This window comes from Serinus canaria, chromosome 1 (assembly GCF_022539315.1).
Source record: "Serinus canaria isolate serCan28SL12 chromosome 1, serCan2020, whole genome shotgun sequence".
Classification (NCBI taxonomy): Eukaryota; Metazoa; Chordata; class Aves; order Passeriformes; family Fringillidae; genus Serinus; species Serinus canaria.
Window position 1 is genome coordinate 19,933,798 of NC_066313.1, and position 15,596 is coordinate 19,949,393.

Consider the following 15,596-nt stretch of genomic DNA (forward strand, 5'->3'; position numbering starts at 1 on the left):
AAGTTATGTGAAGCTTCCAAATACCTTTCATCTTTAAAGAACCTGATACACGAGAAATAAAAAAAATACCCTTTCATTCTGTTTTCTTATCACTTTAGAATGTTCTTTGATCTTGGTTCTTCTGCTTAGGATCCTTCCTTTCCTTAGTGGTATAAAACGCCTTTGGTCTTTCAGAACTGGCTGTGTAATTGGCTGAGCCTCCTTTCTCAAGTCACTTTGACATCAGTCTCTTGGATTGTCAACATTTCTAGTACAACAGAAGCCTGAGAAAAAGGAAGAAATCTGGCTTCTTATCTCTAGATAATTTTGTACCACCATAATAGATAATTTTGTTTGGTTGGGTGATGAAAGCTTTCTGTTACTATTATTTTCTCAGCACATGGCTTTCTCCTGACCTCTTACATGATTTGGCTCCAGCTGGTGGCTCAAAGAAGCCCCAGCATGAATTTGGAGGTTGTCGACTGCCTTGCGTGCATTAGAAACAGCTGCAGAGAGGAGCTGCACTGTAGTTGCCCAGAGTTCTGTCAACAGACTAGGTCAGAGAAGGTTAAAGTAATGAAAGGCTAAAAAAAAATTGATGAGCCCAAACGCACTTTGATCCTGTGAACTGAATTGAATGGAAATTTTTATTTTTCTACACTGCTGTGCAAACCTGTATGTTCCATTTGAGAAGCCTGTTCTTATGTGCACATTCCTTAGTCTTTGTTCTTTCTTCTGCCTCTACAAAGTAGTCTACTGTAGATTCAGTCTTGATTATAAAACTGCTGATAATACTTAATTGTGCCTGGTTTGTTTGTTGGGTTTGTTTTGTTTTGGTTTGTTGGCTTTTTTTGATTTGGGGTGTGTGGTATCTTTCTGTTCCTATTTAAAACACAGTATAAGAGATCTGCCTTCAACCTATGAACAATTTATAGCAGATTTCAAATTGCAGTAGAATTCCCTATTTCCATCCCTGTCTGCTTCTCTTTGTATTTGGGCTGTGGTGTGTTATTCTATGAATCCTGTAATAGGACATTATCAAGGAGTAATTTTATAAACTGCTTCTCGCCATTGGCTGTATATTGGTAGGTGTGCTACATCCATAATTTAAAATAATTGAATAAATATGGCATCTGGATGGGTACATTATATCCAGAAGTAAGTTTGAATTAATATTTGAGAAAAAGAGGGGCAGGTATTTGCTGTTCTTAAATAACCTATTTTTTGTTACAGTGCTGTCTGTGTGTGCACTAACGGCCAGACTTCCTTCGTTTTAGGGAAATTCTGGAAGTGTGCAGAATCTCCTTGTGCACCTTGGCCTGCACAGGGAAGGGCAGTAGATGGTACCTTGCTGGCATCGTGAGCTGGGGAGAAGGGTGTGCTCGGCGCAGTCATCCTGGTGTGTACACCAAGGTGACAGCACTTTATGCCAGGATCCATCAGAATACAAACTGGTGAGCCAAGGACAAAATGGAGATCACCTCTGTGTGAAAGCTGCTTCCTGCTGTAATCAATTTATGACTATGATGATACAACATGAAAACGCCATTGACTGTTCCTTGGTGAAAGAATACATTTTTTTTAATGAAGAAACTATCATTTGTGGTTCATCTAGCAATAACTGTTCAGCCTCAGAGGAACTTCAGGTTCATAATGGATTCATCTTCCTTATGGCTATTTGCAGAAACAGCACTGCCTTGGAAACAAAATAAAAGGGATTATAACCTGTAACAAAAATCCAGCCATACCTCATTCGTAACCCTTCTCTCCTTCCTTGTCATCTATATTTATTTCCACATATGCATATCTGGATAAAAATGGCCACATGCCATATATGTTCAACTCTTTAGGTATGTTACAGGATTCTAAACATAAATAAATATTTCAGAGTTCTCAAAAATATAAATAGTGTATTGTGTAAAAAGCTGAGATTAATTCTTTCTAGTTACGTGCGACTGCATGACTTTAACTTTCTGGGCTGTACCTTTTGGGGTCTCTACCGTGTTTTCTTAAAAATACCAGCTATATAGCTCAAAAATGCTAGGATGCAAGAAATTTTCATTAAGTATTATTTAGGTTCTTTGGGATGATGTCTTTAATAAAAGGAAGGAATGAATGAGTTGTAATTCATTGTGCAAAAGGAAATTATAATGCTTTCTTAAATTCTCTTCAGAATTTTTACTAACTGTAGGACTTAATATTTGCAATATGTTACAGGTGTACTTTTCTGGCTCTGGCATCCATTGTGAATTTTTAGCATGTTCCTGGTAGGTTATGATTGTTTTTCATCCTGTCCTTGGTCCACAGTAAGGAGAGTTTCAGGCTCAGGAAATTTTTTTTTTTGGTGTTTCTTTCTGGGCTGTGCCCACAAGGCCACACTAAATTGAAATGGACATAGAAGGAAAATGGATTTATGTGGTTGGATGCATCCTTGGGCTCAAATAAAGTAAATAAGGAATGACAGCAACATTCCTTTAACCCTGGTAGTAAATCTAAGTTTTTTAATTTTAATCTCCTGATGAGTTTATCACTCCAAATCTAGCCAATTTAAGGTTTCCAAAGCTGTTTATGGGACTTCAGAATACCAGTACTTATCTTAATAAAAGAATTGTCTAGAAGGCCTTAAGACCATTTAGATGATCTTTAAGCTCTGCTCAATATTTGGAAGTGTTTAGGTTTCCCCTTTAATATATATATTTAAAAGATGAAACTGGCAGTTTGAACACCTTTTATTGCTGTCCACACAGCACACTTACTCTGCAGTATATAAGTACGTGATCATTGTTTAATGTTAGACTTACCTTGACAGCATGTGGGGGAAATGTTGAAAAGAGCTAGCACTGTAATTTGCATGCAGTGAGATTCCTGCACTGTAATCTGCATGCAGTGAGATTGCTCTTTCTAACACTGTTATTGCTTTTCCTTCCTTTCTCCTGTTGGGCATCTTGCCCCAGCTTGTGTCAAGCTTACAGCATAGGTTATATTCAAAGACTGTATATTAGGAGGGTTGTTTCTTTAGTGGCTACTCAGTTATTCACATCTTTCTTTTTAATAAACATGTTCTAGAACTGCATGGGGCTATGTTTTATTTGTTTGGATGTGCCTTTGTAACTCTAAACTCCATGTGTAATCAGAACTGCATTGGTGCCTTGGACTTTCCTGTTTTTGCAAAGCTGAAAGGTCAGAATTTCACATGGAAGAAATGCACCAAGTGTGGAAGTTAGATCCCCCAGCTGAAAGAATGACTTCAAGCAGTTTCTTCATAAATACAAAAATAAATAAAATAAAATAAAATAAAATAAGACTTTGGCCTTTGCATGGCGAGATCTGTATAATCATTAACTCTTTGTCTTAGAGGAACAGTTTTGATTTCAGACAATCCAGTAGGAAGGTCTACTGTGAGTAGAAATTCAATAATTTAGCCTAATATCCAGCAGGAATAGTGAGAAGCAGATAAAGGCTTTTCTAGCATAATATGTCCCAAGTAAGACTTTGTGGATCCAGATACATGTTAGATCTTGATGACTGCTCAGTTTCACCTTCAGTCCTCCAGAGCTTTAAAGATTCCCAGAACCAAAACTTGTGGGGTATATTGTATTTCTTCTTACTTGTGGAATAAACCTAAGATGTGCTCACTTTCATGGAGTCCCTTTGACTGGATGGGTGTGACACAACATCAGGAATGCAAACCCTGGATGTGCTTCAGGCAGCAGAACCAAGGTGAGTTGCACAAAGAGAAAACTGGAATGGTGGGATGAGGGGAGAGCACCCTGAGCTTCTGGCAGGAAAAAGGAGTGGTGCTGTGAGTGGCAACAGGAAAGGGAGTCGGAGAGAGAGGCTGCATTTGGTGCTTAATGCATTGTACTCCCTGTCCTGGGACAAAATAGGAGGAAGGGTGTGGTTACCAGCTGTTTGTCCAGACCTTTTGAGTCAGAGGGGAGAGAGATGCTCTGTGGGAAGGAAGGAGAAACGTGGGGATGGAGTGTGAACAGGAGAAATAAGACGTGGTAGGATCAAGGATATTTAGGAGGCTGGGGTCGTAATCAGCCCCTGGCTACAGTAAGCTGCTGTGAGTGACTCCAAGTGCACATGAGAGTGCCTGTGGGAAGCTAGTGCAGACCAAATCACCATGGTTGTTTCATAAAAACATGTCCTGTAGAGCACAGATTGAAATTGATGCCCATCTTTCTCTTCTCTTTATCTATATCCTCTGGGTTTTTTTTTACCTAAAATAAGCTTCTCAGGTTTTGGCTGGATAGTATGTTTAAAAGATACTTAAAATACTAAGGAAAATGGTTCTTTAACACTAGATATGATTTTGGACAGTATAATAGCTAGAGGGAGAACGATTTATAGCACAAAGGTCATTAGTGTTCATTTCTTTATTGACTATAGAGGGAGACTAGAATCACAAGTGTTGACAGAGTCCCAGCCTAAGCAAACAACATGCTCTATGAACTTTTCCTCTGTTCGTGCTGTTCAGCACCGCATCTGTTTAGCTGCATGGATAACAGCAATAACATTTTATTGTTTTGGCTGACAGCAGCAGAGAAAACACTGGTTCCTCTCAAAATCGTCCCAGCATTGCTAAAGGTTTAGTCACTTGCTTGTCAAGGACTGGTACAGGAAGGTAGGCAAACCGGAAAACCCAGTATTGCACAGCTGAGAGTCAGAGTTCTCACGGCTATGCAAATCGATACTTCCTCTGACTTCCCTTTCTCTGCAGCTAGGGCAACCGACTTTATTTGTTCTTCCAAGGAATTCCCCTAATTTAACCGTATTTTGAGACCTCTCCTGTGAACAATATCTCCACTCTTCCTGTTTCCAGCCTCGTGTCAGAGCTGCTACTGACCATATTTGCAGCTGAAACAAGAAGGAAATGAGCTGGCTCCGTGCTCACTTCAGAGACAGAGGTCCTCGCAGAGGACCCTCTTCAGAGACAGAAGCAATGAAAAGCCAGAGCTCTGCTCAGGAGCATGAGATTATTGAATTACGGGAACATAACATGGAGGAAGGTGAGACTGATCGTGACAAGCCTCTAAATGCTAAAAAGAGAAAGGTAGGAATTTCATTTGGTCATTAGATCCTTCCGGTGGGGGGAAATACTACACAGCAAGAGAAATGACACTTGAAGGAACATTTTGTAGGGATGATTTAATTTCCTGTTTGAGGTAGAGGGAAAGAGGCTAAAAAAAACACTAAATGTAATTCTTTTTCCTTATTAATGAAGTGTTCTGAGAGTGGGACTTTAAGCATTAATTTAGGAAGTGAAACTGTAATTGGTTCTCTGAGTTTTGTTTTCTCTTCTTATGTGCTATCAATGGGATTGGGCTCAAAACCAGAAGAGTTGAAATAAGTTTTAAAACCAGGCTTTCCTTCAGTGCTACCAAAACAAAAACAGTGCTACCAAACAAAAATAAGATGTCCTCGAACAGAGCATGTTGGATTCTCTTTATCTGAGTAATTTTCAGTTGCTAACCTTAATGAATTTGTATGAAGAGAATGCTCCAAGCCCTCAGTTAAGATCAGCACGTGAATCCTAAGGGAGGTAGCTCCTAGTCCCTAGTTTAAAGCTACAGAACAGATTAATTCTGGCAGAGGAATAACATATTCACACGTGACTGCTGTACAGTGAATTATACTACTTACTGCAGGAGTATTTGTGGTGGTGTGAAGACGTTTCCCGCTCTTCTGTGGGCACGGCTGACTCCGCCGGGAGCTGTCTGCCAGAGGCACCGCCCGTCCCTTCCCGCTCCGGTGACTTCACTGCTTCCCTGGGGGAGCCCTGCTGCTCACCTCTGGGGCTGATTCACTCCGCAGAAAACCCCTTTGTTCTCTTGTGTCAGGGGTCAAGTTACTTCCTGTGGTCTGGAAAGCTGAATCAGCTCGCTGCAGGGCCAGACACATTCCAGAAGGTGCAAAGAGGAGCGGCAGAGGGTGAGGAGAGGCAGGGGTCAGCTAGGTCTGCTGGACTATCCGAGAAACCTTACCCTTGGGTTTATCCTTCCCCTTTCCAAAGCTGAGTTTTCATTTGAGCTTTCTTTATGCTGATATAGCAGGTGGCTTCCCATCCTATACAGACTACTGGAGGTTACAATGTTCTGCTTTCTGCTCAGCTGGCAGGTTAATCAGAGCTGTCCTGTCCAGCAGGGAGAGAATTTCTCTGCTGCTGTTGCTCCCTCCTGGCCTATTGGCAAAGTTCGGAAGGTGTTGGACTAGTTGTAGAGCTGAATATTTTCTTGGGATCAAGCCAGTTTGCTATGTGCGATTAAGAGTTGTGTTTTGTGATAGTCTAAACATGTGGTGGTATGGTATTCACATGCCCTCTGAACAGCACAGACATAATTCTCTCTCTCAGGTTTTTTCCTGGAGAAGCAGAGAGGGAAAACAATTTTTATCTCTGCTTGCTGCTCCTGGTGTTTTGCACTTGTGGAATGCACTGGGAAGGTTGTTTACTTGAAGGAATTTGGTAATTGGATTCTGGTGGAGATTGTTTATGTTAATTAGCTCATCAAGTCCAAGCTGTGCAGACTGTTGGTCTGCAGTCACGAGTTGTTAGTGGTAAGTATTCCTTAGTATTCTTTGTAGTATAGTTTTAGTATAGTATAATGTAATATAATATAAGGTTAATAAAGCGAGTATTCAGCATTCCAAACTCTTGGAGTCAGATACAAATATTTTCCCTTAGTCAGGGGTCCTGATTTTACTATATGGTGGCTCAATCAAAACTTGGGCTTGACAGCTGCCTGTCTCAGCTGAGTAAGGCTATGGCTGATTTCACAGTTGCACTCTAAGCAGCAGTTACTGGCTTTTAAAATTTTTTAAAATACAAAACTATATGCTAGTGTTAAGTATTAAATTGAAATTCATACTTCTATTATATATATATATATTTATAAAATATTTTAAAAATCAAATAACAAAAAAAAGTAAATGTGATGACAGCTGAAAGCATGCTGTAAACAAAACCAGTGTTTGCCTTTCATGCTCCAACAGAGCAAAATTCTGTGTGCCGAGGTGTCTACAGAGAGTGTTTTCCTTTTTCTAGAGAGTGTTTTCTTTTTTCTGCCTCTGTTCCTGAAGGATCTCTCTTGTAAGTGCTTTCTCTGTGTGTCTGTTTTCTCTCCCTGTTCCCTGCAACCACATAGAAGCTTTTAGCCAGCTGCTCAATTCAGTCAAATTCAGTGAAAGCCTCGGTGTTATTCTGTGTTCTTAGAAAGTTCAAAAAGTAAAGGAAGGAAACCTGGATTATTGCCTCCAGCAGTAGCTGGTTCCTGCCAATCTGCATGTGTGTGGCCCAGACAACCTACAGCATGTGCTTTTCCTTACCTGCTACTGATGACAAAAAGGACATAGAGTTTTTTACTACCTTTATGGTGGATGGAGAGGAAGGGAGAGGAGTAATTAAAAAGACAGCATGGTCTGCTTATGAATTCAAGCCTTGCTTCAGTCTTCTGATTCTTCTGGCTGTGGAACAAAACAGATGAAGTTATCTGTTTTGCCATCACCTAAGCTTACTCTTCCCCCCCCCTTTTTTTTTTAATTGTTATCCTGCTGGATTAACTAATTAAAAGACTAATTTCTTTCATAGTTTTCAGTCTTATTAAAAATTAAATAACAGGCAAGGTATTGTCCTTTCTTTCCCATATGAATGTACATACCTTCACAATTGCTTTGACTGGTTTTCTTTTGACTTCATAGAACAGGTGAGATTTGCGTTAGACTCTGTTAAATACACTTAATAGCCTTCAAGTTTCTAGTCTTCTGAAGAAAAAGTAAGTCAGCTATAAAAGTCTCAATTATTTTACGGAGGGTTTAATGCAATAGTATCTATTGAATAGCATTGCCTTTGCATTGGATGCTGGCATCCAGAAGCAATGCAGGTTGACATCATCAATGCTGCAGAGGTGAATGATTTTGGAAATACCTCCAGAGACACCTTATTAGTTGAGAGAGATAAAAAACATTAAAAGGAGTGCTTGTGGAATATGCAGATTTAATTCACATGGTTTAAAAAAAAAACGTGGAGCCAAGAAATCACCTTTGCAGTACTTTAGCTTTACGGGCCATTCAGGAGTTGGAACTTCTGCGCAAAGGGGAATGATCTCTCTCAAGTGAATGTCCTTTACCCTCTCTAGTTCTGCATTTTCTCCTGTAGCAGTAGTCACGGCTGGGAACCCCTGATATAGGGCATTGCTTACCAATGAGGTTCTCCCATCTATGTGGGGGTTTTGTTTTTAAGTGTGACAGCAGAGACATTTTACAGTATTTTTTTCCTGCCTTATTTGATTAATCAATATGCCCTTCTCTTTTATACCTAGGAGAGAGATCCTTGGAAATCATGCAGGAATGTAATTTTCTGGAAGTGTAAACTATGGATGGTTATATCTACGATATTTCTAGTGATCTTCCTGGTCATTCTCATCAGCCTAATTCTTTATTCTAGTAAGTATCTTGCTCTTGGCTACAGTAATACAAACATGCAATATGTATGCTCTAATAGAACACAAATGCAACAATAACATCCTTTAATGTCCTTCAGTAAACTGCTGAAGGAACTGTGATACTGACTACAGATGGTGGTATTGTAGTTCAGTAGTTGTTGTGAATGCTTTTATCTTAGCAGGCAGCAAGCAACTTGTATCCTGATCAGATGACAATTCTAGTTTGTAGCTAAGTGAGAAAATATCACAAGAAGATATTTGGATATGAGGATGGAAATTATGTTTGTAATGTTGGAATAAGTGCCGTGGATGACATAGGTCCCATAGGGTCATTGCCTGTCAGACTCCCAGAGCAGATGACTTTTGCTAATGGAGGTTGGTGATTGACTTCGAGGTGATGTCACTTTTTTTTCAGGTGACTTGCACTTTCTTTCTGTCTTTCCCAGTCAGTCCTTACCTAAGAAATCTATGACAAGGCCACCCTGTAGAAAGTCAAGAGGTTTGTTTTTCACTACTTCAGCTATCTGAAACTTTTTTCTTCCCTTTCTATCTCCTTTTAATTATTAGATGTTTACACAGATGAGGATGACTTCTGGGATCCTGATGAATTACTAAGCAATGGAAATTTTCACAATTTTTCAGGAACATTAGAGTTATTGTGTGGTCTCCCACACTTTTCCTCCGAGGACATTACTAAGAGGGTAAGTGTTTGTGTGATTCTTGGCAAAGTTGATTCTGCTTCAGTGTTTTGCCTTTTAAGTTTCTGTTTCTCTGTGTAGCAACTCAGTCATTTGCAGGTCCACAAATAAAATGTGTTGTACTCTTATGAGTACATGATTACAGCCTGGGTTTATAGCTGTGATTTCTGCTGAGCCAGCACAGCTCTGAATTACAGCTGAAATACACTCAGCATACATGGCAGTTATCATTTGGACATGGTGGGAAGGCAATCTCAAGACAGAGACACTCTCCCCCACAAAGTAAGAGTTAGAAGATCCTTTTGGTACTAATTAGATCCCAAACCTAATAGCATTAGTTGCACATAGCACCATGAGCACATGCTTTTAGTTCACCTTGAGGAGTGCCCCCCTTGTGTTAAGGTTACATACCAATCACTCAAATGTACAATTAACTTGTTTGTCAAATTTAAATTACTCTCTACCTTTTCCAGGGCAGATATTTTCTGTTATTTGACCTTCAGCACCTGTTTTTGTGCTCCTTAAAGCGCTTTGTAAGAATGATTTGCTGTGCTTTTTTTTTTCTTTGTGAGGGTAAAAAAGAGATTGAATAGAAGAAATATTTTCTCTCTCTTTCTCTCAGCTAACAGAGGTCTACAGCTCATCTCCGGCTTTAGGACGTTACTTTAGGTCAGCTCAAGTGATTTCTTTCAGGTAAGCAATTTCTGTGCCCAAAGTTACCTGAAAATTACAGGCTTTTAATGAGACATATATGTACTTACGTAAATAAGTACAATATTTAAATCTCTGAAAAATAAGGTTGTTTGGGGAAAATTATGTGTATAGGCACTGAAAACTGGTCAAAGGATCATCTGGTGTAAATGGTAAATGCTGCTAAAATTATATAATGACAGGAACATATTGTTGCTGTGAAGTATAATCTCTGTTATCTTTCGTTTCGGTTTCAGCCCTTAATAAACATATTCAAGGATATTTATTAAAAGGAGAATTAATTGCTGGAGATGCTTGATGTAGTTTAAATAATCTTAAATATATAAAACAAGGTTCATAGGGAGGAGAGAATCATTTTCCCAAAAGATATAAAGGCAAGAGGAATATATGTGTCTCCTGTCATGGAGAGATAGCAGGAAGGAAAGGGAAGATAGATAGCCAGATAGCTTTCCTAAGGACTTCTGAAAAAGAACTCTTACAAAAGAAATTAGACAGGACAAAATCAACGGAAGTAGTTTTGCAAAGACCCAGGTCCTTTGAGATAGCAATGACAGACAAATAGCCACATTGCAATGTGGCAAATAGCAGTTGCAAAGGCACTTTGCTCCCTTGAGGAATATGCTCCCTTGCCCTGCCAGCCTTGAGCATGCTAGCTTTGCTCAACAGGGAACTGTAGCTCCTAAGCCTTATGGGTACTAACTATGATTTAGACCATCAAGTACAAAGCTGTGGTTCTACACATATATTGATTAGATAATAAGTCTCTCTGCCTCTTTGATGTCTCTTTCTTGCTCTCTCCCTCTCTTTCTTTCCTTTTATTTCCCCCCATTCAAGTACTTTTTGAAGATGTTTTGAATTCTGTGAGTATAGAAGATAGCTGTTGAATTGTAGTCAGTTTTGGTAGACCACAAAAAATAAAATCTCTACAGATGGTCTTCAGTTCACTGGTTAGTGTAATCCACTCCAGAGCTGAGTCAGGAGCACAGCTGCATGGTCCCAGATACTGATAGCAAGAAAATAAACCGTCCCACAGGTTTCTAGTGAAACTATGCACAAGGATATTGCAACACCTCTTTTCAGTAGCTTTTCAGTAGCTTCTTGTGAAGCACCAGTACTGAAAACTGTATCCGATCAGAACACATGTCCAATTACCCCTCATGGTTTTGAAAACATGTCTCTGGCTGGCTTCAAGTACATACCCAGTTTCAAGAGCTGTTCTGAGAAGGGGGGGGGAGGGAGGCAGATACTGGCATCTTTGGCAGTTTTCTTTCATAATGCTTTTCTTGGGGAATTTTTTTTTTTAAATCCATCCCAACATTGATATGAATAGTCAATGTTGGGATAGTCTTTCAAAAAAAAGAAAAAAAGATCCTCTTGACACTTGAAGACATTCATCCTTGACTTTGTTTTACAGTAATGAAAGCTCCACTGTAATTTATCAGCTAGTGTTTTCTGTACCACTATCAACAGAGGGATTTATGGAAAACAGTATGAACCCAGATTTTATAAGGAACATTTTACGTCAAAATATTTATGATGAAGATACTCTTAATCCTGGGACAACTGCATGTGACAGGTTAAAGCTCGACCCAATTTCTCTCACATGTAAGTGCTGTACCTTAGAGAAACTGTTTCTTTACAAAGAGTAGAAGTATTTATGGGAAAGGAGGGAAATATTTCTAGAAAGATCTTGAGATTCATTAGTATATATGATTTGCATAACAGTATTAAGAATATTTTAAAATAGCTTTCAGAAAGTCTTAATATGCTTAACCTAAAACCTGGGACTCATGGTTTGGTCCTCTGATGAAAAAGGGAATAGTGATGAGACTGGTTAGCTGTGGACTCCAACCAAACTTTTCTGATTTAATATTGCATTTTATCTGTACAGAAAAGTTTTCCTGGTATGTATGTGTACCATAATGAGGAGACAAATAATTAAAAATATTTCTCCTCATTGTACATTTGGTTTTGAATGCTAACAAAAAAAATTTAATCCAATGTCACAGATATGTTTTATGAAAAATCCTTTCCTCATGATTTTTTCTCTTGAGAAGCTGAGAGGCCTCAGGAACAAATGTAAACAATGATTATCTGCTGCTGTGGAATGCAACAGGTGGATCTGTGATTGGTCTCATGTGGTTGTTTCTAAATAATGGCCAATCCCAATCCAGCTGTCCAGACTGTCTCGGTCAGACACAAGCTTTTGTTATCATTCTTTTTCAATTCTTAGCTAGCCTTCCAATGAAATCCTTTCTTCTATTCTTTTTATTATTTTATGATATATATAATATTTAGACTATAGTCTAAATATAATATATATCATAAAATAATAGTCTAAATAGTCTAAATATAATATAGTCTAAATATAGTATAGTCTAAATATAATATATATCATAAAATAATAAATCAAGCCTTCTGAAACATGGAGTCAACATTCTCATCTCTTCCCTCATCCTGGGACCCCTGTGAACACCGTCACAATCCAAGACATGAAAAAGAGTCCTGATTTTTGTCTTTCTGTAGTTTTCTGGGAAATTTATTATGTACAGAAATACTTTTAAAGGAAACAAATGTTCATTCTTCCAGGTTTTCTAGGCAATCACTACCAGCAACTAGGTAGTGATTCCAATTTGTCCTGATACAAATGCCCATATAAAAGTCCCATGAGCTTTGAAGCTATACTAAAAACAATGCATGGAGCTTCCTCCCCCCAGTGCCAATTTACTGAACCACACCTATGTGCTTTTAGAATAATCGTTGGCTAACAATTCAGCATTGCAGTGTAGGTAAGTAAGGTTTGCAATTAACTCGTATTGGTTTTTCTTTGGATTCTTACCAAGGGACAAGAGATCAACAGGTCAGGAGTTAAAATTTTTAGAAGAATTTTATTCCTTATATATTGACAGGATTCTTAGAAAAAGTAGTGTAAAAGTGTTGGGGTCTCTAGCTGGTCAGAGTGACCCCGAGAAAAGTTCGAAAGTCTGCCTTCCCAGCCTCGCGCCTGAAGAAGGAGTCAGGGCTTTTCATTTCTCGGTCTCAACGTTGTTTATTCTATAAAATTTTTTCTCCAGTCCAGCCGAGGTCTGCTCAGCAGAACAGTTAGAGGCACTCTGCCTGCCCCCAGGGCAGTGTTATCTTTATATATTAAAAACTAGGTGTAAAATATTTACAATTACTTTCCAATACCAATCATCTATGTTAGACAGTGAGCTTCTACTCTAAACCAATCTAAAAGTGCTAACATTACCAGTGAAGATGGAGGTAGAGAAGAAGAAGAAGAAAGGCTAGACATGCCCAAATCCCTCCATCTTGTCCCCAAAAACCCCTATACTAAAAATCCCAAAACCTACATTTACACCCTGTGATAACTTTATTATTACACTATTTAAACTGCTGTGGCTTTTAGGTCTTCATGTAAAGGTGGGAATTTGCTCCATGGTTCTTAATCAAACCCACTGGTGTTCTGGGCTGTGTGGAAGTGTCTCAGAGCCCCCTGGCAAGGGTCCCGGCAACTCCAGACTCCCAAAGGGATGTCCTGAGTTCTGGCATAAAAGGAGACAGGAAATAATATGTTGAAATAACTGTTTAAAGTTTTGTTTTAATATTAATATAGTACTGTTTTAACTTTCAGAGAAATTATGGAAAGAGTCCTTCTTTTCATCACTACCTAGAAGAGATGCGATTCCCTGTCTACAAGTAATCCCAGGGCAGGGAACTATTCATTAGGTAGAAACACTTCTAAAATTGTTGTCCTGTAAATACTGCCTGTGGTGCAATACTGTAAATGGAAAATGTGGTATATTTATGACAGTGTTGTATTGCTATAGCACCACTACCTTCTTCTTCTGTATCTCAGTAATCCATTTCACCCTTGAGAAAATAATGTATTTGATGCATGCTCTGTTGACTTTGAAAGCTCTGCTTTGTCATGCCTCATGATTAAATATTAATGTTCTGCATGAGCTTTGAAAGCAATCTTGCACATGGCTCCTTTCTTTTTCTCTTGTCTTTTGCAAAATTATGTATACAGCTTCATCCTCAATGCTCACTTCCACTCAAATTCATATATGTTATTTTTTCCCTCCAAACTTCATATGCCACATTTACTTGTTGCTCTTTCCTTGTAAAACAGCCTGAAAACCTAAATACATACATGTATATATGTGTGTTGTATATATATGTGTATTTGTATTCTTTAATTAAATGCAAGGCCTTTGCACTAGCTTCTTAAGAATGCTTTAGCTTTCATAATTTTCTTAATCTTCCTACAGCCTCCTTGGATGAGGTGCTCTTTGCTCTCTTTTTCTCTTCTTCAATGTGAAATACGAAAGAAGAAAGCAACAGCATGAAGAGACGTGCCTTGTTCACTAATGCAGCTGAATGTCACAGGAATATTGAAAGGGTCGAATTAGCAGTTTGCTTTTACAGTTAGCTACTGCTACTAGTGAATAGACAGATACTTGACCTGTTTTTGTAAATCTGAAGACTAGTCTATATCCTTAATTATAGTTCCTGCCTAGCACTGTAGATAAAAAGGAACAGATGTAAGGTATTTGCCTTAATAAGCGAGTAAATAGTTGTTCTTGTTGATGACAGACTAGAGGAGATTAATCAGTGCCAAGAGGATGGTGCTGGAGCAGAAGACATAGGGCAGAGTGGCACAAAAGTTACAGGCAGTAACTGGCTATAACATAAAAATTAAGCATCACCTTTATGCAGAATGGAACATATTCGCTACCATGTGAGTGAACTACATCTTGTCATTTATTTATAGTCTTATAAATGTTAGTACTGTTGGATAGAACTTTTATTTTAAGAAGCATTTTGTATTGTTGGAAATGTCATGGAAAATTGTTTTTCTAATATTACTAGTTTATTTAAGGAGTAATCTGACAATGTTATTGTGCATTAAATTATTTATTTTTACTCTCAAAGTATCTGTTTTCATTCTTTAGCAGCTCTAGTCTTTCAACTGTGTGAGTTGGAAAATAGTCATCAGAATTCTAAATGCTGTGCTGTATGAAGCATGTCTGACAGAGGTATATGCTCAAACTCATACTTATTGTTGTTGCATGAGTTTAAACTGAGTTTGGGAAATTTTCTGGACCAAATTAGTAGTTTGCATGACTCTCATATTTGCGGCTTATTCTGATTCTCGCTTGGTTTGTAAAATATACGAACTATAATTTCTCTGGCTGTAATAATCTATGTAGCTGTCCTGGTTTAGGGCAAATTTTGGAGAGAATCCCCAAAAAGGGCTTCTCCAAAAGCAAACCCACATGGTCCCTACCCCCAGCCAGTTCGGGAAGAATTCCTTGGAGAGAGGTGGAAAGAACCTGTTTATTTGACAATCACAGCACCCCCCAGCACACACAATGAACAATACCGGATGACACCACTCTTCCACTGCTCTGAGAAAGATGACAAATTCAGAAAGTCTCTCCTGGGGGTTTGCTCTGTTATCAGTCTCTCCAGCGCTGAGGCAGCTGCTGCAGTCACAAGGTGTAAACTCTCTCTCCGTGTTCTAAATCCCAGTCCGGAGCAGTCAGCAGGTCCAACGGGGTGGGGAGAACAGTCCAGAAAGGAATTTGGACTGTTTAGCTAAAGTAACTGTCTTGGTTTTAGACTGGGCACAATGCCAGTGCCTCCATGAAAACACATCCACGTAGTGTCTACTGTGAGATGTGACCAGAAGATTGCTTTTGGGGTTTCTCTTTTTAAGGATACTTTGGTCAGTTCCACAAAACGACAGTCTCTCCAT

The 15,596-nt window shown here is 38.8% G+C and overlaps 2 protein-coding genes and 1 pseudogene across 4 annotated transcripts in view; 2 read left to right on the forward strand and 1 right to left on the reverse strand.

The window, feature by feature from the left end:
• The window catches only part of LOC103820766 (suppressor of tumorigenicity 14 protein-like), a 32,588-nt pseudogene extending 28,895 nt beyond the window's left edge, over nucleotides 1-3,693 (forward strand).
• LOC127060226 (uncharacterized) overlaps nucleotides 1-15,596 on the reverse strand; it is a 68,881-nt gene that overhangs the window by 46,417 nt on the left and 6,868 nt on the right. The window contains exon 2 of one of the 2 annotated variants that reach the window (XM_050981138.1): nucleotides 15,156-15,359. The exons of the other annotated variant lie outside the window; for it this stretch is intronic. The gene's annotated coding sequence lies outside the window, so the exon portion shown is untranslated. Of the gene's footprint in view, nucleotides 1-15,155; nucleotides 15,360-15,596 lie in introns of those variants that run through there. 2 annotated transcript variants of the gene reach the window in all.
• Nucleotides 4,506-14,785, forward strand: C1H3orf52 (chromosome 1 C3orf52 homolog). Of its 2 annotated transcripts, none has more exons than XM_050981157.1 (6): nucleotides 4,506-5,038; nucleotides 8,301-8,424; nucleotides 8,991-9,124; nucleotides 9,744-9,814; nucleotides 11,247-11,437; nucleotides 12,422-14,785. In XM_050981157.1, exons 1-6 carry the CDS (start codon nucleotides 4,859-4,861, stop codon nucleotides 12,472-12,474), a joined length of 753 nt encoding a protein of 250 aa, XP_050837114.1. In that variant the 5' UTR covers nucleotides 4,506-4,858; the 3' UTR covers nucleotides 12,475-14,785. The 2 variants fall into 2 exon arrangements, with proteins under 2 accessions (XP_050837114.1, XP_050837116.1); XM_050981159.1 differs by having other exon boundaries at nucleotides 4,853-4,994.

What these genes read in the sequence shown, in the direction of transcription:
- C1H3orf52 (XM_050981157.1), top strand. Translation starts at nt 4,859, where the DNA reads ATGAGCTGGCTCCGTGCTCACTTCAGAGACAGAGGTCCTCGCAGAGGA. An exon ending in GCTCAAGTGATTTCTTTCAG is followed by an intron (nt 9,815 to 11,246) that starts GTAAGCAATTTC and finishes TTTGTTTTACAG; the next exon opens with TAATGAAAGCTCCACTGTAA. An exon ending in CGACCCAATTTCTCTCACAT is followed by an intron (nt 11,438 to 12,421) that starts GTAAGTGCTGTA and finishes TCATTCTTCCAG; the next exon opens with GTTTTCTAGGCAATCACTAC.